Genomic DNA, 23,848 nt, shown 5'->3' on the forward strand with positions numbered 1-23,848 from the left:
AATCGCTATCGGTAGAAAACGATTGGAGTTTGTGTGTGTGTGTGTGTAAAAGTGCTGGATGTGGTTACCGCTCGGTAGGGCAAACGACAGGGAGACAGACGGACCCAATCCCAAAAGGTGAGCCGCGTAAGAATTCGTAGCGCTTCTACGGTATTGGTACAATTCGGACTCTTACAGTGAATAAAGTACGACATATTTCGGACAGCAGGTGAGCGAAAATACCTACCGGCATGTAATTTTTCCGAGTGGCTTCAGCATTCGAGATAGTGAAGTTCCCGTGAGGGGACAGGGGACCCTGCTCGGAGGCAGAGGTACAGACTGTATTTCCATCAGTGGTCTGTCTGGCAGTCCGTCAAACACTTTGTCCGTTCACTGTAAAAGGCTCTCGAGCTCCCTTTGTATCTGTCATTCCCAGTCCTTCCCATCGAAACTTGAACGGTCAACAACGTGTGTATAATATCAATGTACGTCAGTCGACCCGTGCCCGCATGCGATCCAAAGATTCTTGTTCAATTGCATCCGACTCCCAACCTCATCGGTCCAACGGGGTAGGAGGACCAACGATGTAGGTATGCGTTGGCTCAAGAGAACGGAAAAGACCCAAACCAAAACTCTAGCTAACAAAGTCTCTACACCGTCCGGTAGACAGCTACTTGCCTACCTCTCACAGGGTCCTCGCATTGTCGTTCGTGTAGGTCACGTCCGCATCATCCGTACCGAAAAAGTCGTTCTCGTGCGAATCCCCGTCACTATCAACACCATCCCGCAATCGTCGTAAGGCTCCCTCGCTCGCTCGCTCTCACTCTCTGACTGAAGACCAGCAACGAGTCACCATGAAGTTTTCCAAGTTTGTCGTTTTGGCGGTTGCCGCTCCCGTTGCTGCCGCTTTCGTGACGCCTCAAGGAACCTCGCCTCAATTTCCTCTCGCCTTTGGCATTCACCGATCCGCTCCGTTGTCGATGGCCGGTTTGGACGATACCAGCTTCGACTCGCTGCAATCCAAACTCTTGGGGAAACCTGTGATTCGGGAGATTGAAAAAGCCGTCGAAGTCAAGGTTCCCAAACCACCGGCTCCCAAGCCCGAACTCAAAAAACCCGCACCCAAACCGGAAAACAAAAAGCCCGCCGTCAAGCCGGAGTCTACCAAACCGGTTCTGCCGACTCCCGTCCTGCCCTTGCCCAAACCCCCGGCCCTTCCCAAAGTAGCCACCGCCGGTGGTACTCGTTCGGCGGCACCCGATTCCGGCATCGTTGCCAAGGGTGTGGCCCTCGGTGCCGCTCCTCTCCTCTTGCCCTTGTTGGCCTTGGGAGCGGGAAGGGATGTGTTGACCAAAACCGCTGCCCGGCGGGATACGATTCAGAAGGAAATTGCGGCTCGGGAAGAAGCCGAACGCAAGCGCAAGTTGCAAGCCCAAGCCGATGGTGGTGGCATCGCGGCCGCAACGGTACGTATCGCAATCGGTAGCCACACCACGAAATGGGCTCGGTTCCCGCCGCGGCCTGCCGAAGGCAATTCCTTGGTACACACGTCCCGTATGCCTTATCTAACCGACTAGTCTCTTTTGTGCCGTCAGACATTCTTTGGTGCCGCCGCAGTAGCCGTGGGCCTGATCGTGGCCAATCCTTTGGGTGATTTCGTGCCATCGGCGCCGAGTAGTGGCACCCCGGCCGCCAAGGTCCAACCGGCTCAGGCCGTCAAGTCGGCTAGCGCAACCAAGGCCGACGAGGCCAAAGCCGCCCGTCTTGCTGCTGATAAGGAACGCTATGCTGCCAAACGCGCCGCCATTGAAGCCAAACAGGCCGTGCCTAAAATCGCTCCACCCCGGGCCATGAAGGCTACTACTGGTGGTGACGCTGCGGCCTCGCGCTCCTCTTACGACGAGTTGACGGCCAAGGCGGCCTCGGCCAAGTTGGAAGCCAAAAAGGCTGAAGAGCAGGTGCGTCAAGACAAGGCCGACAAGGCGGCCGCTATCAAGGACGAAAGGAAGGCGGCGGAAGAAGCTAAAAAGGCGGCCGACAAGGAGGCGGCTGATCTACGATTGGCTGCCAAGGCTGAGGCCAAGGCGAAGGAAGCCAAGGAAGCGGCACAAAAGACGGAAACATCAGCGGCCAAGAAGAACGATGGTGAAGGTGCCAAGAAGGCTGCGGAGGAAGCCAAGAAGGCAGAAGATGCCGCCAAGGCTGCCGAGAAAAAGGCCAAGGATGACGCCAAGCTGGAGGCACTGGCAGCGGAGAAGAAGATGGAAGCCGAAGCCGCCTCCAAGAAGGCAGCCGAGCAAGTCAAGGCGGACGAAGCCAAGGCAAAGGCTGCTGCCGAAGCCGCCCGCACGGCCGAAACGGAGAAAATTGCTGCCACTCCGGCCGCTACTACTGCAACTCAGGTCAAGGCAACGGTTGAAGACGCTAACGGTTTAGGTGCCGCCCCTACAACTGCTTCAGGAGGCCGAGTGCTACCGAAGGAAGAGGTCAGTGATGATGTCAAGGCCTTCCTCAAGACTTTGCAGAAGTAGTCATTCCTTTCGCACGTGAACGATTTTATGGGAAGGTTTTAGATACAGCAAAAATAAACGATCGCTATTTTGAAGTATTTTTGGAGTGTTTTTTGCCACTCTCAGTTTCTTGTAAGAGCTTTTACATCATATTACATGTTTCTAGATAGCACTCTGCTTCTTTCCTTGAATTTGGAAAAAGACAGATTCAATTTGTGAAAGGGCTGGCGCCTGTGGGAGGAGGGGACAAAAGGGACTCTTTACACCACTTCTGCAGATTTGATGGGAAGGCGCACCGGTATCGGCATATCAACAGCAGTAACACTTGCAATCAGCTCTTCGACTTGGACCCTGGACTTTCTCCGTCGCTGACCCCAGTACAGCAAAAGCCCAAACACGATGCTCATCACCACGAGTACGCTGAACCCGGACAGCGACAAGGTGGAAAATTCGGGATGGTTTATGATAGATTGTCGTGTTCCTTTGCCGAACAATCGTGGTTTGAGCTGATTTTCCACTTGGGTACTCGCAATGTGGCCCAGTCCAAGCCTCTGGACAATCACATCCAGGATGTTCCCTAACATGCTCGTCCATACTATCCAGACACACCCCATCGTTTACACAAAAGGAGCGGTGAACACCGTTATCACAAACGGAACTCGCCGGGTGCTCACAAAAGTTACCGGCATAGTGCGTCAAGGAAGCCGTGTCTATTGTCTCACAGTTGCAGCTGTACACCGTTTCCGCTTGCTCGTTTAAATCGTCCATCGTTTCCAAACACCGCGCTCCGTGAAAGCACGTGTGCTCACGATCTCCACAGGTGACGAATTCAACTTCGCATCGCACTCCTGTATATCTATCGGGACATTGGCAGTGATGGTTCTGTACATGTTCCACGGCGAAAGGCCAAAGGCTGACACCGCTCTCGGCAACGCCACGAAATCCCGCCAAGAAATCGTACGAGGTTGTCCCCTCTTCGCACACTCCCTGGTTTTCACAATGGAGCAATCCCAGACATAATGAATCAGCCAAAGTCGCACTAGCAGCCGTAGCCTTTGGCAATAATAATGCCAGATTGTAACAAACAAACAGAAGGAATATCCAGTTCGGCAGAGAGTGCGTGTTGCACCGAATCATTGTTCGCGTTGTCTTGTATGTTTGGACCCGTTTTCGAAACGTCGCACTCCGGAATCCGCAATTCCCTACAATGGATGAGAAAGCCTAGCAATCTGACCGCGCAGGATCGGTTTGCCACTACCTTATGGACACAAAATCAGTAACAGACGGGAATGCATAGCATACCCTGGTGCTTTGATGACTAACGTGCGCTGTGTCATGAATTTCTCCTGGCCATTCGACGGGTGCTGGTTTGAGAGGCGCCGTCTTCGCATTCGAGACAGAGGGCATTTACGGACAACGGGTAAAAGACTATTTTTTACCCTTGACGCCAAATTCTTGGTTGACCCGTGATGACATCATCACGTCTGCATCACCGTCCTATTTTGTGACGTCAGTTTCCAACTGTGGATGGGCAAGACTCGTACCTACGCAATAGGAACTCTGCTGTCCCTTACCAAAACTCAAACCAGTAAAAATGATAGGGTGTGTCAACCAATGCTAATTTCAATTTGCTGTCACATTGGAGTCAAGCCAAACTACATACCGTATGCATGCACACTTGATCGTGAATACCATCTAATGTCGAGAAATACTGTGTCGAGAGTGGAAACTAATTGTAAACTATGACCGTCGCCTCGAGGGAATACTCCGATGAACGCCCACTGATGCGAGGGTTTCGCCAAGTGCGATATCGATATATACAGCTTTCTCGTAGAAAACACATTCCGCCTTTCCCAGTTGTATCGCATAGGAAGGACACCGTCCATCCAGACAGTGAAAGGAAACGGGCAAGAATCATTCGAAAAAACCCACGCTGGCGTGGGAAGAGAAGCTCTGGATTGCGAAGACGCCAGCTACGAGAAGTAGCATCAAAACCATTTTTTCTGAAGTGCATTCTGATTTTAGCTTTGTTGCGGCAGAAGAGACCGTTAGAGTATATTATCCCACAGTCCCCGGTATCTTTTTAAACATTGGAAATATGTCCTCTAAGCAGGAGCAATCTAACCGTCGTTTGCAAATTCCGCCGACCTTTACGTCTCCACCTTCTGGACTTGCCTTGCTTCATACGCCGCAAGCCTTTCGCAGCGATGCTGCGATTGATGAGATGAGAAGTGCCGCCTTAGCTGGCATGTGCTCGTCAGGTGATGGGAGTGATGGCAGTTGCCTCTCACCTTACCGTAATTTTTGTCATATTCCGTTTGTGCCCGACGCTAATCGCTTCGGAAAAAGCCCGATAGGCGTCGTGTTCTATGGCGGAGGTCTCGTGGATCCTCGTGCGTATTCCCCTTTGGCTGCCACCCTTACGGAGCGCTACGGTCTTCCTGTAGTCATTCCAGTGTTTGGAAACGACATGGCGTTCAACGCCTCCTCCTGTCTTTCCGGACGACTCTCAATGGCGCAGGCCGACTTTGACGGTGTAGAAAAGTGGGTCCTGGTTGGTCATAGCTTCGGCGGTGTAGCGGCCTCGGTAGATCTGTGGCTCTCTTTACAAGGCAAGGGTGATGTTGATATTGACAGTATCGCTGGACTGGTTATGCTGGCAGCCGATGTTCAACCCACAACAGGGTGCGGCCCGATCGACTTTTCCCGTACTACAATTCCGATGGCGTCCGTGTTGGCTTCCGAGGATCGTGTGCTCAACTTCACACGTTTCAATATCAATCGCGGCAATTTTCCAGCGAACGACACCTTTTACCTCAACATTCTGGGCGGCAACCACGGTGGATTCGGGGATTACGACGATACAGAGTTTGCGGCTCTTTTTAATCAGAACGACGGCATTGCCACGATTCCCAAAGCCGTACAATGGGACATTTCAACCGCCGCGATTTATCACGTTGCTTCCCGTGCAGGTTTAATATTGCCGACGGCCTCCATGCCAAAAGAGACCACGCCTTCTTATGGCCCAGAAGTTCACATTCAGTTTTTGTGCATTGCTATCTTTCTGATCTTGGCTTTTATGTGTTGATAGGCAAATAGCGTTAAAAGACAAACAAACTTACTACACAAATAGTTATGAAAGGACTGGCTACAATCAAATTACGTGTCATCATCCTCCGGTCCAACAGCCGTCGCTTTCGGCTCGGTCTTTTGTCGCTGCATGACGCGCAAGTAAACGTTGGCCGACTGGTGCTGTTGATGTTCCCCATTTGGGTCAAGCAAGGGAAGCCATCCCAAATCCGATGCTTCTGACCCCGAAATGCCCAAGTGTCCCCACAATTTACGGGTGCCAATCAAATGCGCAAGCCCCAGCTCTTCCGAGTCTCGATTGCCGCCCCAGTACAATACTTCGTCCAGCCAAGCGCATCGAACTTCTTGACTGGCGGGCATGTTCAGATCATGCACAAGCACAGTCAATGTCAACCACTCGTATGGAAATTGGGGAAAAGACGCCAAGCGACTGTCGGAGGATGGCATTCGAGCAGCTGATTGAACAAATCGTTCGGTCCAAGAATAGTACTTGATTTGAGTTGCCGGAAGATCGGATTCGACCAACTCGCTGAACTCGAGAGCGTTCTGAGGAGCTTGTGCGTCTTCCCCAGCAAACAGGGTAACCCTCCTTGTCGGTGCAGCTGGTTTGGGAAGTCGGCGAAAGATTGCTGTTCCAGGGCGGTACTCTTTGACTGTGTAGGCTTGAGTCGCCGGTCGATCAATAGCGCGAACTATTGACACAAGATAAACATCCTTCACCATGGCAAACTCGTGTGAACTGATGTAGATGGCTTTGGAAACCGAGCTGGCCCAAAACATTTTCGGAGAAATGACCGGCAAAGAATAGTCGGTGTTGGTCAACGCCGTTTCGTCGTGGTCAGGCAGCCATAGAACGGTCCAACCGTTCCACTGTACTTTACCGTTCCATTTTTGGAGTTCGTCGTCGGTGGGAATATTCCCGTTGTTTTTGGTAGCGATCTGCTCCTTGACTCCGGTTTGCACTAAGTGACTTTTTCCCGAAACAAAAGCCACTCGGCAGAGTATCAAAGCATTTTCGTCGAGTACTTCTTCTGGTTCGTAGAGCTCCTCAAGTTCTTTTGATAGGGACACGACGTAGGCCACGTACAAGCAACGGTCGGTTGCGTTGCGGGCCATCGGAGTGATCATGTCCCAGACAGACGATGCACAAATGTCCGTCAGAGGCGATTGGCACTGCGAGACACAAGGCAATGGATCACGCCCTAGACCAAACGTGTTCACAAAATCGGAGGAATACCGAGAGAATTTTCTTGCCCCTTCAGCGCCTTCATCATGAAAAAAAGGCTGCTCTTGATGTGCTTTCCATGTAAGAGTCTCTCGAGCATGGTTGTCATCTCCGATTGGCAACGATCGCAAAGTCTGCTTCAACTGCAAACCAGGGACGGTCCTTGACGATGAAACGGTGAACAATTGAAGATGTGGTCGAGACTGCAGTGCCTGTGTCACGGCGATTGCTGCGTCCTCTACAAAAATGAAAGGTTGATCAGTTGCTGTAGTAATGTTGGGTCCAAGAAGTGGGTCGTCATAGTCCGTGACAAGCGGACCATACAGATTCGGTAGTTTCAAAGAGGAGACGGATATATTGTACAAACTCGCATACGCGACTGCTTCAATGGGATAGGCGGCGTCACAGTCGCGTAACGGAAACGTATGACCGTTAAAAGACTCTGGTGGTGATGATGTTGTGACGTGTAGTACGGATGGTCGCCTCGATTGTGGTTGCCAATGTGCCGTCATATTGTGGAGCTGCCGAATGGTCGCAATCGATTGTCGACGAGCAAGGAGAATGTAATTCGACATAGACATGACTGCCGGGTCGAACGAGCGAAGCGTTGTTTCAAAATGTAAAATATGACTCGGCTCCAAAGCTTCCAACCACTGAAGATTATCTGTCGTTGAATCTATCTCCGCTTGGAGTAGACCTTCCGACGTGGGGACAAAATCAAAATTGGGAACGAATCGCATCAACGGTTTCAGCGTTCGCATCCATTTCCGGTTGGTCCGCAGTACATTCGGAAATAGGCTATCCGTCCCGACAATGGTAGTTACGTTACACTGTTTGCGTACCCACAATACCCACGCTGCCGCTAGTGGTTGAGTCAATACATTGGTCACGACCACAGTGCTGTTCGGTGACAACCTCGCATCCCGACAGAGCAATGCAGAATCCAGCGAAGCAGGCGCGTGTAGCGTTTCACGAGTCCACGGGTCTACCAAAAGTCCCGTGGCAAAGCGCTTTTGTGCGGGATTAGAGTCTACCACGTACGCGTGGGGACGGGTTCGTGCCAAACGGTCCCGACGCCGACTTTCACGAAACTCATTTCGTTCACTCGTGAAAGGTTGGACAAGATCACCGGTATATTGTTCCCTACCCCACGTACGATTACGAATCCGCATGTTTTCGTGGTGCGAGGGAAGGTATCGGGTTGTGCGCGGCAGATAGGTACTGGAATTGGCCGTTTTGGGCAACTGCGACACTTGTCGATGAAGGTAGAAAAAGAACCAACCACAGCGCACTAACACCGCGAGAGGCACGACGCGTTGCAGCCATCCGATTTTGGTAATGCTTCTCCACCATCGTCTGCGGCGCTTGCCTTTTCCTTCCCATTTGGAGGGACTGGCCGAAGCGCCTTGGTCGGAAGAATAAGCAGTGGTAGGAGTAGTAGTAGACGAGGGCCGTGTGTCGGTTCCGGATCGTGTTGCCGTCCGTACGGACGGCATTATGGTATTGTTGGGAGAATGGACGGGATGCGGAGATGTCGACTTCGTGGACGTGTACACGGTACTGCTGGAAGAGTTCGACGGGGAGATGGAAGGAGAAAGACTGACACCCCGTTTTCGGAAAATAGGGAGAGGTCTCGTCGAAGGGCGGACACGTTTCATACTCGGTCCTCTAGGAGTCGAGGCGAGTAATGGAAGAACCGGTAGGGGATCGATCGTACCAGTACAAAACCCCAGGCAACCAAATGAGCAAAGACCACCGGTTTCATTCTCGGTCGAATCGTTCCTCAACGCGTCACGTATGGTTTGACCAAGCGACCGACGACACTGTGTCAACACAAGGAATCAATGTCGGGATAGACCGGCAACACGAACGAGAGGGGTGTGTGGCGACTCAAAAGAGGCGTTGACGAAGGAGGGAAATGGACCGTTTGGCACGTACCGTACGGTTTCGAAATCACGAAGGATGGACACGAAGGCGGACAGAACCGACTGGGACCAGTGCGCGTGCCGTCCTCAAGAGAAGACATAATTAAGCGACACTACGGGAAAATCGCGCACATGGATTCTCACACATGTTGAATTTTGAAAATCGACTCTTGGTTTCATTGCGCCCCAACCTTTCGAAAAAATAAAAATGTCCGGCCAATAAGCGTAACGGGTCCATTCTGGAGAGCGAGGGGATTGTGATTACCTCCTAGCTAGCTAGGCATACGGCCGATTTGAGTTGACTTTTCTGTTAGCACCTGCTCTCAACTACCATAATGTCAGAAAACAAAACCGAGCGCTTTGTGCTGCAACAAAGACATTATCTGGAAAGGATTCCCATATCATAGATACACAGTTCGTGGAGCATACCTAGGAGCACCGCTCAAGAGGGTACAGCCTAGCTTTAGAACTTGAAGTAACAGTAAGGTAGTCAGTAAATACCAATACCGCTGTTGCAAGGAGTTACGTACAGCCTTCAATCCTTTACGGAGCGCACCTTACATTAGGAGAATTCGTGCTCCGCCGGTATCATATGTCCCTTGGCGAATCTCATGGTAACCTGCGAGAAGTCAGGTTCACTCTCCAGTTCTCCATCCTTGTCGAGAAAGGTTTGCCATAAATTAGGTAACTTGTAGTGTGGAACGGTCGTAAGTCCTAGTCGCTCGCGAAGCCGCATCATGCCAACCCAATGAGCAAAGGACAACTCCTCAGCATTACGGTTGCTACCCCAGTATAAAAACTCGTCGTACCAAGCACATCGCAAATCGTGAGCCCCGGGACTTTTCAAATCATGCACAAGCTCTTGCAGATTGATCCATTGGTAAGGAAACTTCTCGAATTGGGTGAATTCTGACTTCAACAACGGTCTGCGTTTGAGGGACGGGGCCAGCACTTCTGCTACCTTGTAAAACATCATTTGTCTCGGCGGTATACGTGTCGTGTTGCGGTCAGCAATGGACCATTCCCACTCCCTGGCTGTTCCGAAGTATCGTTCTGCTTCAGAGGCAAAAAACACTGTTTTACGTGCTGGCTCCACTGGATAGTGTTTTTCACGGGGGCAGCAAATAGCTCCACGTCGATTTTCAACCGAAACCCGTGCCTCAAGATACCTCCCATCGGTAGAAGTGAATATTCGGGAGAGTTGCATATTGGTATAATTACTCAAGACTGCTGATCCAGCATGTAGAGCTTTGGCGACAGTCTCGGCAAAAAGCAGTTTGGGGGAAATAATAGGTAGAGCGTTATCGGCGTCGTTTAATGTCGTTTCATCATCATTTTCAAGCCACACGATTCGCCATCCATCAGAACTGATTTTACCGTTGTAGTCCTGTAGCTCGATCTGAGTTGGCATTCTTCCCTCTAAAATCACGGAAACGGCTTCTGCTGCCTTTTGCTGGACAACGGGACTTTTCCCGGACACAAAAGCCAAACGGCAAACCCCGAGCTCTGGGTTGTAACCCGTGGCTTCCGAATTTTGGGGTAGCTGCAGCAAGTTCCGTGACAAGTCAAAAAAATAAGCAACATACAGACACCCTTCGGTAGCAGCTGTCGACACACGTTGGATAGTGCTCCAGATCGACCCATCGCATGTTTCTGCAAGCGCAGGGGAATGGCATTGTGAAATACAAGGTACGGAAAGTTCGCGATTGAGCCCATAAGTATTCAAAAACCGGTGCGAGTAAAGTCCTCGGTCAGTTGATACCTCACGTCCCGACGGTCTCCACTGCTGCATTTTCCAAGCAAAGGATTGCCGCACATGATCAGTGTGGGTTGTACCAAACTTTGACCCCGCCCGCAATTCTGTCCAAAGAAAGGACAACTTCACCAAAGCTTTAGACGATGGTGAAACGGCCATGGTACGAAAGCCATGTTGCTGTGGTTGCATGGCTTGTAAAACGGCGTAAATTGCGTTATCCACAAACAAATATGATTGGCTATTCGAGGAATTTGTGTTCAAATTGGTGTCTTCTTGGAAGAGAGGATCATCAAGCGTGGATACAAGAGGTCCGTAAATAAGAGGAAGTCGCAGGCTTGTGAAAGACAATCTGGTCAAGCTAGAATAAGCTGAAGCATAGATTGCATGAAAAGCCTCCAGATTGGGAGACGCAGCCGAGTCTCGATCCTCGTTTGAGACTTGCTCGGACGTAACGTGAACTACTGTAGGCAACGTAGAATCGCTATCATAGGTTGGCAGCTCTTTGGCAGTTTCAAGTATATGCTGTAGCGTCACCGCAGATTGTTCTCGAACATATTCGTTGTATTTTGACGATGACATAATTTCCGAGTCGAACTCAGGTAAACTTGATTCGAAATGCACCAAATGCGTGATGTTTTGACCTTTTCGGATCCAACTGATATCGTTTTCACACCCGGGGCCGGTCTTTGCCAGACCATGCGACGTAGGAACAAATTGAAATTTCGGAATGAATCGAAAAAGAGGTTTCAAAGCGTCAACGTGTTGGGCACGCTTCCGCTGCAGATTGGGAAAGAGCGAGTCCGTCCCCACAATTCTTTCGACATGACATTGCTTGGATATCAGCAAGGCAAAAGCAGCGGCTAGTGCGTGCGTGGCGATACCGGTGACTAATACGACACTGTGCTTGTTTAGTGAAGCCGAGTGACATGCTGACGACCAGTCCTCCTGTCCGAGGGACTTGAAGCGCTCATTCGCCACCGCTGAATCTTCCAGAAAAAATGGCGACGAATGCGATTTCCATGGAGATTGGATTGTACCCATTGACAACTGCGTTGTCGCGGTTCTGCCTGAAGGCGGACGAGTTCTTCGCCGTCTTTCGAGTCGCTTTTGGTTTTGAAACCAGTTCCGTTCGTTGTATATTCCTGGAATATGATGGCTCTCCGAAACTTTGTTATTCACAGTCGATGAAACCAACTCCTTTGGGGGGTGGAGTATCGCAAATCCATTGGGTGAAAATGCAACACCCATCTTTGTACAGTATTCGCCCTCTTGGCAAGTGATTTGAGCGTTTCTCGTCGGCTGCAGCAATGCCTGGTAGAATAGCATATATGAATTCAATCCGATCCATATCACGACAAGGAAAGCTATGGCCAGTTTGATCCATGCTCTGTTGGATGCAATCTCCCGAATGCCAGCGATGCGAGTATTTTCAATAGGTCGAACAACCCCACGGAGATGGCAGCGGTTGTTGCGGGAGATTTTTTTCCCTTTGCCTTCCAGTGGTGTTGTTAAGCTGCTTAGTTTGCTGGGTCGTTTCTTGGCTCCGATGAAAGCAGCACTTTTGTGTATTGGCAACAACATGGTGGCAATTCTTGGCGACCCGCTGAAAACCAAATTAATATCTATTCAAAATTTTATGGTAACTCGCCGAAATATTCAAAAGTGTACTGTCAGAATCAGAACTAATCCGATGTATTACTGTTTTTGCAAACTAATAGAGTGAAACGTTTTCTGAGTATGATACTCGTTAAGCTGCTTCCGTAAAAAAACAACTATAATAAACAATTTGCGACACAATTTGAAATTGGAAATCCTTAAGCAATCGGGACCGTTGCTTCGAGGCTTTTGTATTATCCACAAAGCAAAGTTCGACATGGCAACCCTTACCCCAGAACAGTACTATTATAATTTTGCCGCGTTCCCACTGCGTGCAAAGAAGAGACCAGCAACTTTCAACGTAGTTACTCTCTCACTGTCAGCACTCGTGCGCGATTTCGAGGGAACACGGAGCAAACGAGATTTCCTACCGTTACAGCTCAGTACGTGACCGTCCACCATTGTGTGTCATTAATTCAAATTCAGGAAGGAAACAGCCCCTCCCCAGCTGTGTTTTCTGTAAGAGTGCAATCCAGCTATCTTCATCTGGAGTCATGACCAAGTGTCGAGGACGCCTAGGCCTTGGGTTGCTTTTTTTCGTGGTATTAATGACCTCGATGGTAGCAGGACAGCTAGCAGACTCTGCAGAAGCACCCGAGGACACTGTGGAAGAAAATCCGATGAGCGATCCGGTGTCTTTCGAGGCCTTGGACGTGTTTTTGAACGAGTCCTCGGTTGTACTTATAACGGGTGCAGCAGGCTTTATCGGATCCGAACTCGCGTTGGCCTTACATCGCACCTATGAAGTGAAGAAGCTTATTCTCATGGATTCTATGGAGACCATGGCTTCCAAATTTAAGCAATCCAAGACACCAGAAGACGCAACAGCTGGTCATCGGACCGAACCCGATCTAGCCTTGTTTGAATTCCGGCGACAGCGCGTGTTTCGGGTCCTCCAGGCTGTCGGCTCCAAGGGTTTCTTCTACCGGACCGATATCCGTCCAACTATTCCAGAATTTTTTGACCAAGGCGAAGTTCCGGTTCTTGATTTGGTGTTCAAGCAACACCCAGATATTACACACGTGGTGCACTTGGCGGATGCCTATCACCGCGGCAACATCGATGTCCAAACCATCCAAGGTCTTGAACGCAACGAACTCTACACACAAGCGGTACCTCGGCGCGAGCTCGAAATGAAGGCGGGCATGATGGATGCCATTTTAGAGCAATTGCGCTTGTTCGGAAATTCGACGGGTGGTAAACAGATTCCTCACTTGACGTTCGCCAGTTCCTACGAAGTCTACAATGCCAAGCCTGGAGTGACACCGGAAGCTATCTTAGATCGACCCAATCCCCCGCCTTTCAAGGAAGACAAACCGATCACAAGCCCGACAACCCTCGGTGGTGCTTCTAAACTGCTTGATGAACTACTCGCGAAAACATACTACGAACTTGAGAATATTTACAGTGTTGGTCTGCGTCTCTTCACTGTGTACGGACCCTGGGGCGTCCCCGGATCTCCCGTCTTCGACATGGCGGAACGCGCAGCTGTCGGCAACAAGCCATTATTAACAGACAACGAAAAGAACACACTCGACCACTTATATGATTTCGTTTATATTGATGATGCTGTTGATGCGCTGATGACGGCAATGCAGTTCAAACCAACGACCTCAGATCCCGACAAATCCCCTGCACCTGTCGTCATAAATGTTGGCAGTGGAGAACCTATGAGTTTGCGGCAAATTGCCCGGCGTATGCAGCTCGTCGTTCCAACGGCTAAGATCCAGGGTTCAACAGATGAGATTGTCATGAAAGATCGACAATTAAAGGCGTATGCCTCCACAACAAGGGCTGAAGAGCTGCTAGGATTTAAAGCTCGCATTCCGCTAGATAAAGGGCTGGAGCAACTTGTGGCCTGGCACTTTGATCGGGCCTTTCCCTACGGCGATGCGAAATCGACAGACAACAAAGAGGACAAACATGACATTTCTAAAAAAGGAATAGTATCTTGTTCTCGCTACGACGAAGAGTGCTTGAAAGGTATGCCCGTGTTTCCGTGCGCGTCTGAATGCGCTCATAGTGACCAGTGCTTGCCAAGCCTTTACGATGACGTGCTTGGATACACAAGAGTTTTGACGGAAGACTGTGATGTTGTCATGTATACGGTGGCGCTGGAAGAGGATCTGGTTTCCATCCCGTCGTCCAAGTTTCAAATCTCGGCAAGTTCGAAATCGCACGTGGCTGGCAATGGATACTGTAACATCGCCTTCGTTTCGGAACTCAGTCCATTGGTACAGCGCATAAAGCGTGATAATCCCAGTGCAGGGTCCGATTTTCATTCCCGGAATAATGTGCTGATGAATGGATTCTGGGCACTAGTTCCCGTGACAATTTCAAAATTTGTGGCTGACTACGAGCACGTCTTACGGCTTGTACCAAAGCTTTCACCCAGTTTGTTTTTCAGCTCCGACGTAAATATTGCCATTTACGCCGACCCAGATGTGATCTTTGACAGTATTCCGGCCTTATTAGAAGAAGTCAATATGCAGCCATCCCACCCAAAGATCAACGGCGCGACAGCGATTCTAATTGGAAAGCCCCGGTCCATCACGGCATCCAGCATTCCTCCCTATCAAAATCGGTCATTGAAATCCAGCATGCAGGAACAAGCATATCGGATGATTCGCATTTCGGTCTTTGACGAAATGTCTGAAGATGGTTTTGAACAGCAGATCGATGCATCATTTATGGTACATGCGTTGAACAATGAAGATGCCCGTCTTTTCCGTTGCGACGTGTTTGGCGAAGTTGTGCAATGGGATGTTGAATCGGATAAGTCGGCCTTGGAATTTATTTTAGGATTGCACGATATGTGGAGCAACGTGATCACGCGAAAGGCAAAAATGGAACCGTGGTGGCACGGTGATAATGTAGAAACGATTTCTTCCGGTGCATACGTGATTGGTGCAGCCAACCGCGTCGGTAAGACACGGAGACGTTTGCAGGAAGTCGCGAACGATGGGGCTGGTGAATTTGGCCTAGATGAAGCGGAAGAAGAAGGCGAGAGTGAAGACGAGGATGCGGAGGAAGAAGAAGACGAGGACGACGATAACGACATCGAGCCTGTTGATCAAAATGTAGAGGATGGGAAACCAAAGAAAAGGGTTCCAGAAGAGACAAAAGAGGAAGAGGATAGTGAGGACATTCTAGACACCAGCTCATACGATACATGGTTGGGGGTTTTGTCGAGCTCAACAACTCGATATTTTGCACGGATCGTTTCATGGGAAGCAGTTGGAGCCGTACACTTGGACGATTATGCCTCATTCGACTAACCATAATATTTTATCACATAAATGTGGATCATTATGTTTGATTGGGGTAGCTTTTCTCACGTTATTACTTTGGCAGTAGCACTGCTTTTGTCAGACCGTTTCCCATACGTTTAATGTAAATTGCATTCTAGAAAACTACAGCGATAACCGACTAGAATCGTACTAGCTCACTAGTGTAGTTACGACGGAGAGCAAAACACAAATTATGCCATGATCTGCCTGAGCAGACCAGTCCTAGCCTAATGTACACATGACAGACGCTTGACGTGGGATTTTTCTCACGTTATTACTTTGGCAGTAGCACTGCTTTTGTTTGAGTGGTGCATGGCCAGACCGTTTCCCATATGTTTACAGTTAATGTAAATTGCATTCTAGAAAACTGAAGCGATAACCGACTAGAGGGCCAAGTTTGATAGCACTCCTGTTCACTGAACTGTGAAAAAAAATCCTTACATTAGTTGTCTTTAAGCGCCAAATGGTTTTACATGGAAGTCAAGATGAAAGAGTAACAGTTTGTTGCTATCATTTAGATCTAGTCCGTTGTATCCTCTTTTATCGGGAGTCCCTGTGTCTGCCCAAGTGTTCTCTGACTCGAAGGGGCGACATTCGTGGAAAATACAATGAATGATATGAACAGAAATTTCGAAGAAAGCGTGGGTACTTTTTACGATCCAGGCTCCATGTATGCCGCGGCTCCAATCGACTTTACATTATACTCCGGTTCCCAAGGGGTGGATCTGGGATACCGGCACTACCAGTCTTCTGCTTGTGATTCGAATTTTGGGGTAGAACCATTACCGTATGATGAATGGAACGGAAGCGACGCAGCAGCTGACACCGAAGCTGGCTGTTATTCTCCTCTGGGAGCGTTTAAACCGCAGATATACGGAGCCCCCGTGAGCGCGATTGCATATGACGGCACGTTCGAAGCAATGTACGTTGCCTCCGTAACTCAGTCGATGTCTAGTCGTTTCAACGGCCATCGAGCGTCGGTTCTAGCAATGCATCAAACGACAGATGGCTCTGTCTATTCGTCAGTCGCTGGGCATCCCGAAGGACCAGGCCACATCTTGAACAATATTTATGATTCGGTATACGGAATGACGCCATCAATGTCGACGGCGGGCTTGCCAGGATACCGCCATGTTCCAAAGCATGCGTTCAAGCCGCCATATGGGACAAACGACCCTATGTTACCAGGTGTTGGAAGCCGAGGGAACCATCACATCGGTATCAATTCTCTCGTACCCACAATGAATGGATATGTGGCGTCTGTGTCTCCTGCAGGTGTTCGTGTACATTCCCATGGCGGTTTGCAAGTAGCCGATTATCATGTGGAAGGAATGATTTGCGGCACTCAACATCCTAGCCACGATCCCAGTCTCGTTACACATATGACAGTTGGAGGGCTGGCGATTCCTCGTGAGAAAGGTAGCCATACAAGCAATTATCAGATGCTCTGTCTCGATTTATGGCAAGGCTTGCGTGTCGTTTCATCTTATACCATCGCCCGGAATACGAAAAACGTGAGTTGTACTGCTATTGCTTGTAACAACAGCAAAGGATCGATCTTGGCAGGTTGTTCAGACGGACACGTTCGTATGCTCGACGGACAACTACGAGAGGAGGCCCGTCTGAAAAGCCACTTTGGAGGAGTGGCAGACATTACGGTGTCGTCTGATGGAAACCTTCTGGCGACAGTTGGTTTTGGGTCTCGTGTCGCGAAGAGCACGAAAGGACAGCTTTACGGTTTCCCGGATCCAGCAGTTTTCATCTACGATATCCGATATTTGGGGCGAGGAGGAATCCCGCACCCATTTGCAGGCCTGAATGGAGGTCCTAGGTATGTCACGTTTCTGCCAGAAGTGCAAGGCCTTCCGTCGAATCGATTGTTGGTTGCAAGCGGGCAAGTCGGTGGTGGTTTGCAGATCATTGTTCCGTTTGAAGAGCCAAGCAACGCCGGTAGCAGTTTCATCCTACCACATTTGAATATGAACGAATCAATCTCGTCTATGACTGTGGCAGACGATAAATTAGCGTTAGGCACTTCCCAAGGAAGTATTTTGCAGTATCGTATGGCAGGTTTTCATCATTCTATTGACTCCCATGGTTTAAGAAGGGGTGCATTCGTGCCTTCCACTTTACACGCGAAAAGTATAAAGGAGCCGAATGACCTATTGCCTGAAGAAACGAGGAAAACGAAGCAAGTCCTGAGTCTACCAAGTCTTGTGCCACCGCCGCCCGCAATTTCAGTGGATACATCTGTCTTACTGAAAGGTAGTCCAAACGCTCGATCCGGTGAGTCAGAACAGCTGAAAGCTTTATTTAGCATTTACACAATGGTTGCCGATCCGATTTTGTCTATGATTGGTGATTCCCGGGATGAAGCCGCAACTTCGTTTGGCCGACTGGCTTCGACCGCGACGATAGAGCAAAGCAAGTTGAAAGTTTCTTCAATTTTATTGGATAGAGCAAGCCACAACGTGGACTTCCTCGAGACTATCCCTACGTCTGATTTAAAGCTGAATCTTTTTCACGATCATCGCTCCGACAACGTCAAAATTTCCCCGACAAGGAAAGCACTATTGTCCAATCCAAACAAATTTTTATATTCGAGCGTCCTCTTTACCACCGCCTACGAGGAGAGTTTGAACCGGAGTAAGATTACAGGGCGCAAACATCGCAAAGAAGAAAGTAGCAGGGACGAGAAAGAAAGTCTGATGCGAATTCCTCCCCGATATCAGTTGACGCTTCGCTCGTCTGGCAAGTTTGCGGCGTCATTCAATTATGCGGAATTCAACCAGTCCGGAATTCTCCCTGGCTGGGACTATCCGCCAACTATGCCTAATGCATTCGTCCCGCCAGTATTGATGGTTTTATATTTTATCCCAGAAGTGCGCTCATCGGTGGCTCAGTTGCGATTGGAAAAGTTCACGTCTAAGCAACTGAGTCTATCCCCTGAGCTTGCCTTCTTGTTTCATCGCATCGAACGTATTTCAGCCTTTGCTATGATATATCCCACGTATTCCGATACGACTTTACCAACACGCCTCGGAATTTGGGCACCACTGAACTTCTTATCGATCCTCCAGGAAATGCCGGAAGCTGAACAACTGCAGATTCTTGACGGGTCACCTGCTGCTGTCGACACTTTTCGTCGTCCTGAAGCCTTCTATCGCTTCTTGCTCTATCAGCTTGATAAGGAAATGTGCCGGAAAACAGAGCCCAAGCTTCTTGATCCTTTAGTAGGAATCAGCTTTACGAGTGTCAATGAGTTTTTATCAGGAACCGTTTCTCCCACGGCTTCATCGACTCGGTCACTGACGGTTGACCTATGTTATGATCCTTTTGTGGGTATGAACAAGAACGGAACTCGAAGTAGCGGGCCTGTCCGGTTCTCTACCGTCCTGCAGCATACTCTTTACCGCGAAACGAGACTGCGTGCGTGGAACCAAATATCTAAATCTTACGAAACTATTGTGCAAAGAAAGATGGCAACGTCGCTTCCGGCCATTCTATCGCTTTCTTCCGCATGTGCAGGGAGGGACGAGACCGAAGGCTTAGCTCTTTGGCGTGGCTCCAATAGCAGCAACGGGCACTGGCTCCCCGAAATGATCGAAATTGAGCTTGAAGAGAGCGGCAACGTTGTCGTCTGGGAACTCCTTGAAGACAAAAGCACGGGAAAAGAAGAGTGGATCGAATGCTCAGGTAGAAGTTCGAGCACACCTGCGCGGGCAAGTACCATCTTGGAGCGGAGAAAGACTCGAGGCACAAAGCGTCGCTATCGATTAGATGCAGTTCTCGCAATTGTTCGCGATGATTTGGATAGTAGCTGCTCTGATGAAGTTGCGGGCTTGATAAGTAATGGTCAATATGGCCATCACGTCGTATTCGCTAGGCTTGGAAAGGATCACCACAGAAGTCTCGCCTCACAGCAGCTTGGAACACTTCAACAAATGGATCACGATTGTGAAAAGAACGACATTTTCAGAGACACACTCGCCGCGTCGAGGTTCGACAAAAGAATTTACGAAAAGCGAGTAGAGCTTGCTGAAAAGATGGTAGAAACCCTGTCCATTGACTCATCATCTGAAGATGTTTGGCTTTTGTTTAACGGGTATGTTGTATCAAAGACTAACATCAAAGATGCCAAGGCTTTTGATGTCAAGTATAAGGAGCCATCTCTTATTGTATTTCGCGCCTTAGATTCCCCAATTTCATCAATAAATGTCACCGACATTTCCTTTGTGTCGCCTGATGTCCTTAGAACACATTCTATAACAAACGGATCGCTTTCAAGGCATTCGCTTTCCCAAAATGTGGACATGTTGCCTGGAAAAGGAGAATTGATAGCGTTCGATGCCGAGTTTGTGTCCGTTCAGGACGAGGACTACTCGTTGACAGAAAGCGGCTCCAAAGTCACTCTTCGTGAAACTCGGCATGCTCTTGCCAGAATCTCCGCTCTGTGTCGGGATGAAGCTGTGCTTTTCGATGATTATGTGCTTCCCATAGAACCGGTGGTGGATTACCTGTCGCGCTTCAGTGGCATTGTGGAAAACGATCTGCATCCGAAGCATAGCCCACATCATTTGATAGGAACGCGGGCGGCCTACCTGAAATTGCGATGTCTGGTTGAGCGAGGATGCATATTCGTGGGCCACGGTTTGAGCGGGGATTTTTGGACAGCCAATCTTGCTGTGCCTGAGAATCAAATCATTGACACAGTCGAGATATATCACAAGCCGGCGCACCGTTACGTCTCTTTGAGATTCTTGACCAATTTCGTTCTGAAACGCGACATGCAACAAGATGTGCATGACTCACTAGAAGATGCGAGAGCAGCAATGGAGCTATACCAAACGTCAATTGCGTTGAAGCAACAGGGAAAATTTGATATGCTGCTCGACGATTTGTACGAGTACGGTCAAAAGGCCGACTGGAAGCTTGGAATAGAGCGCGGCAGGTAAAAATGACATGTATGGTTCAACCAAATAATTCTGCAAAGCATAGTGCTTCTACATTCGTTTAGGTGACACACCGCTGCTACAGCCGAGACAAAACGAATGCTTTCCATTGATTAGCACAGCTACTGCCTTCCGATGCCGGATGGAGGTGTCTTTGTCCTGTCACGCATTTGACACGGCTCGCTTTATTTTTGAAATGGCAAATAATGGTATCCTTTGCCTTCGGGAATATAATCTTAGAAAACTAGCTAACAGTAAGATGCGTTGGGGATGTTTTTTGGATGGCTCATAACAACGCGAGTCCAGGGTGTGCCCTTGGAAAACTCGATCCCAAGAATCAATACAAGGTTATATTGACAGTGAGGTCTCATTTGGCATCCAAAAATTCATGAGCTACCTAATTGTGGTGTCATTTTTCTTTTGAAGCACTGTATCCCTAGAGCTAGTGATGGATAGAAATCCGACCGAAGGACGAGTGTAATTTTAGCCTACGCGAAGTACATGCCAATTGATGACGTAATACGTTTGGTTGGAACGTGGGAAACGTGACTGAGGGCAAAAACGGAGCAAGTCCAGACGAGATCGGAACGGCCGACCATGAGCAACAATCAGCCGTGCAAGCTTCGTTCCGATAGGAACCAACTCTGAGCGTCAATCCAGACTCCTGGATTCATCTTTCTATCACCATGTCTATTTTGCTAGCATTACGAACGTGTGTGGCTCCACCAGTCACTGGTCTGCTGCTCCGGAAGCAAGCCACCCGATCGATGGGACACACGGTTCGAGTTATTGTAACGGACGACCTTCCACATGGCAAGGCCTACCAAGGTGACGTGATCCTCGTCAAGGCAGGCTACGCTCGGAACTATTTGATTCCCCAAAAGAAGGCCTTGTATGCAACGCGGCAAAATTTTGAGCGCCTCGAGATGAAAGATCCTGATCGGGAGTCTGTGGAAGAACGCCAAGCTCGTTTGCAAATGGAGACCTTGGCTACCGACGATGAAGACGTCAAGGCTGCCGATATTCTTCGGCACTACTTGCGCAACAAGGTGGTACGTATGAATCGAGTTGAATCTACCACCTTAAAGACGTCGCATTTGGCCTTACCAAACATTCTTGAACATTCGTAGCTCAAAATTAAGCGCAACGTTGACCCCGCTACCAATGTAGTTGCTCCAGGCATGGTGGACGCCAAGGCCGTCCGTAAAAAGCTTTCCAAGCAGCTCCGAATCGACTTGGAACTGCACGAAACAGTTCACTTGCAGAAGGAGCCCGTTCTCTCCCACACCGAGTTAACCGATGCCGAAGAACAGGCCATTATGGAAGGTCTCGGAGATCCGGAGGAAAAGTGCCAGACACAAATTCGTGCATTGGGTTTGTATCTAGCTCGCATCTCCCTGCGAGGTGGCTTCCAGATTCCGTTGAAAGTGGAAGTAGTAAAGCGCTAAAAATAAGAAAAGTGTGTTGACTGCTTGGATGTGTTTTGTGCGTTTTTCTAGAATTATCGATTTGTAGTGCTGGGTCGTATCGGAAATCCCTACATTAAATGTTGTCACGGTACGTAATGCCTCCCGTACTAAACGGCGGGACAACCTTGACCACGCGCGCCCCTTCGTTCGAGACGTTGGTGACAACCACTTGACCCTGTACACCGAATTCTTTGGCCGCTTGTCGCATGGCCTTGGCGACGGCCAGATCTGACCGTTCCTTTTCACGTTGGGCAAAAATGTCGCCGCTGGCTCCGGCGGTAATAGCCATGACGGTGGGACCGGCCCCACTCAAGTACGCACAAGCAGCCCCGGCATTTTCCGCGGCTTCAATCATGGGATACAGGTACTTGTACAGTTTGCCGCCGCGCTGGGGCTGGTGGAGTCGATCTTCGACACCCCACTTCAAATTGTCCAAATTGCCTACACACAAGGCGTGGACTAGAAAGGCAACCCGGGATATGTTGTAGGCGGCGTCTTCTCGGCTGATGGTTGGCTGCAATACGCTACGGGCGTCGGAGGTTTTACCGATAAAGTCGGGAATGAACATGACGAGCTGTAAGCCGGCAGGACAGGGAACTCGCTCCGTCACCCACCGAGTACCATTGTGGATGCCCACCTGAATGCCACCGTAGATGACGGGAGCAACGTTATCGGGATGTCCCTAACAGAAAAGCAACATAAGAGAGACGATGAGATACCAGCCGCAAAAAACGAAAAGATTCTCCTTGTAGTATCGGGTGCCGCCGACAAACGTGCACGTACCTCGATCCCTGCCGCAATTTGTAGCAAGGCCTCCGACCCCCAGCACGGCAATCGGTGACCGGCCAGAATGAGTCCGGCAATAATCCCGGCAACAATGGCGGCACTAGACGAACCGAGTCCACGTGCAAAGGGGACGCGGCTAAAGACGTGATATTTGAGAATTGGCAAGGGTTTGTTAGCGGCTTCAAACGCAGCCTTACAACCAATCACCATGTAATTCGTTTCGTCCTTGGGCATTTCGGTGGCTCCTTCGCCTTCGGCCGTAATTTCGAACGTGTCGGCACGCTCCACCGTGACTTCAGACCACAAATCCACGGCCATGCCAATCGTATCGTCTGGCGGAATGAGAATGCTGCAGTCAGTTTCACTGCGGCAACACGATACACTATACACACACATTCACATTCCTACACACCAAGAAATAGTACTTACATCCCGGTCCCATATTGGCCGAAGTCGCAGGTACCCTTACCGTGACCGAGTCACGCGGCATGAAGTTGTCTTCTTCGACGGCGGCACGGGCGGTAATCTGTCGACGCATCCGTTCTTCGTGATTGTGCGGGAAGATCACGCTGTTGCTGCTGGACGCGTTGTTTTCGTAAATGAACGAAGTGCGTTTCTGATGCAGGGGAGGAAAGGAGGGTTCCTCGTCCTTCGGAGCAGAATATCGGGCTGGGGAGTACTTCAGGACGGCGACGGCCACACCAGCTCCGGCGATTGCCGCACCTACAGCCGTCCAGAGCAGTTTCGTGGACTCGTTGGAGGACATGACCGTCGGGCGGTAAAGAGTTCCAAACGCAAACGGTAGTGCAGTCAGACTGGTATGCGTGTGTATGTCGGTCCTCGAAAAAACCCTGGCGTTCAGTGCTCGAGTGAGTCTCTACTGCCGAACACTACTAGACCACCGGCTACCTATCAATAAAGGTACAGACACAGTAAGGCACTGCGTCTCTACTAAAAAACCGCAACTGCTTTGCTATGGAACGGGCTGTAAAAATCGGTGAACTCGCGGACGAGAAAATGGAGGGAGGAAGCGGTTTCGGGTTGATTGAGAATCCTCTACCGGTCACGTGATGTCGTTGGAGGACATACGGCGGGACGGACCTCGTATTTCTCCGTGAAAGATCGTCGCGGAGAAGCAACAGACAGACGTTCACAGTCAGTTCCATCATCCCTTTCTCCCCACCCAAGAAACCTAACATAGACGAAACGG

At 49.7% G+C, this 23,848-nt stretch overlaps 9 protein-coding genes across 9 annotated transcripts; 5 read left to right on the forward strand and 4 right to left on the reverse strand.

Annotated features, from left to right (window-relative positions):
* Nucleotides 1–488: 488 nt before the first annotated feature.
* On the forward strand, nucleotides 489–2,604 carry MASP1 (mucin-associated surface protein; the record flags this gene model as incomplete). Its single annotated transcript, XM_002180782.1, has 3 exons — nucleotides 489–548; nucleotides 696–1,445; nucleotides 1,575–2,604. 3 exons carry the CDS (start codon nucleotides 489–491, stop codon nucleotides 2,508–2,510), a joined length of 1,746 nt encoding a protein of 581 aa, XP_002180818.1. The 3' UTR covers nucleotides 2,511–2,604.
* Nucleotides 2,605–2,648: 44 nt separating this feature from the next.
* Nucleotides 2,649–3,896, reverse strand: PHATRDRAFT_46455 (predicted protein; the record flags this gene model as incomplete). Its single annotated transcript, XM_002180963.1, has 3 exons — nucleotides 2,649–3,040; nucleotides 3,072–3,542; nucleotides 3,813–3,896. The coding sequence occupies 3 exons, from the start codon at nucleotides 3,894–3,896 to the stop codon at nucleotides 2,750–2,752; spliced, it is 846 nt and encodes a 281-aa protein (XP_002180999.1). The 3' UTR covers nucleotides 2,649–2,749.
* A 392-nt stretch (nucleotides 3,897–4,288) lies between these two features.
* Nucleotides 4,289–5,577, forward strand: PHATRDRAFT_46456 (predicted protein; the record flags this gene model as incomplete). The annotated part of the gene is made up of 1 exon (XM_002180783.1): nucleotides 4,289–5,577. Exon 1 carries the CDS (start codon nucleotides 4,588–4,590, stop codon nucleotides 5,575–5,577), a length of 990 nt encoding a protein of 329 aa, XP_002180819.1. The 5' UTR covers nucleotides 4,289–4,587.
* Nucleotides 5,578–5,648: 71 nt separating this feature from the next.
* Nucleotides 5,649–8,462, reverse strand: PHATRDRAFT_46457 (predicted protein; the record flags this gene model as incomplete). The annotated part of the gene is made up of 1 exon (XM_002180964.1): nucleotides 5,649–8,462. The coding sequence occupies one exon, from the start codon at nucleotides 8,460–8,462 to the stop codon at nucleotides 5,649–5,651; it is 2,814 nt and encodes a 937-aa protein (XP_002181000.1).
* An 829-nt stretch (nucleotides 8,463–9,291) lies between these two features.
* On the reverse strand, nucleotides 9,292–12,066 carry PHATRDRAFT_46458 (predicted protein; the record flags this gene model as incomplete). The annotated part of the gene is made up of 1 exon (XM_002180965.1): nucleotides 9,292–12,066. One exon carries the CDS (start codon nucleotides 12,064–12,066, stop codon nucleotides 9,292–9,294), a length of 2,775 nt encoding a protein of 924 aa, XP_002181001.1.
* A 1,373-nt stretch (nucleotides 12,067–13,439) lies between these two features.
* On the forward strand, nucleotides 13,440–13,727 carry PHATRDRAFT_12984 (predicted protein; the record flags this gene model as incomplete). Its single annotated transcript, XM_002180784.1, has 1 exon — nucleotides 13,440–13,727. A coding segment is annotated over one exon (288 nt), but the record flags the coding sequence as incomplete, so codon positions are not given.
* A 2,312-nt stretch (nucleotides 13,728–16,039) lies between these two features.
* PHATRDRAFT_46460 (predicted protein) lies at nucleotides 16,040–20,408 on the forward strand (the record flags this gene model as incomplete). Its single annotated transcript, XM_002180785.1, has 1 exon — nucleotides 16,040–20,408. The coding sequence occupies one exon, from the start codon at nucleotides 16,040–16,042 to the stop codon at nucleotides 20,384–20,386; it is 4,347 nt and encodes a 1,448-aa protein (XP_002180821.1). The 3' UTR covers nucleotides 20,387–20,408.
* A 661-nt stretch (nucleotides 20,409–21,069) lies between these two features.
* PHATRDRAFT_36420 (predicted protein) lies at nucleotides 21,070–21,831 on the forward strand (the record flags this gene model as incomplete). Its single annotated transcript, XM_002180786.1, has 2 exons — nucleotides 21,070–21,435; nucleotides 21,514–21,831. The coding sequence occupies 2 exons, from the start codon at nucleotides 21,070–21,072 to the stop codon at nucleotides 21,829–21,831; spliced, it is 684 nt and encodes a 227-aa protein (XP_002180822.1).
* A 32-nt stretch (nucleotides 21,832–21,863) lies between these two features.
* On the reverse strand, nucleotides 21,864–23,644 carry PHATRDRAFT_46461 (predicted protein). The gene is made up of 3 exons (XM_002180966.1): nucleotides 23,068–23,644; nucleotides 22,636–22,970; nucleotides 21,864–22,534 (listed from the first exon to the last, which is right to left on the reverse strand). Exons 1-3 carry the CDS (start codon nucleotides 23,402–23,404, stop codon nucleotides 21,926–21,928), a joined length of 1,281 nt encoding a protein of 426 aa, XP_002181002.1. The 5' UTR covers nucleotides 23,405–23,644; the 3' UTR covers nucleotides 21,864–21,925.
* Nucleotides 23,645–23,848: the final 204 nt, after the last annotated feature.

Source organism: Phaeodactylum tricornutum, chromosome 10, assembly GCF_000150955.2.
Source record: "Phaeodactylum tricornutum CCAP 1055/1 chromosome 10, whole genome shotgun sequence".
In the NCBI taxonomy this organism is placed as follows: domain Eukaryota; phylum Bacillariophyta; class Bacillariophyceae; order Surirellales; family Neidiaceae; genus Phaeodactylum; species Phaeodactylum tricornutum.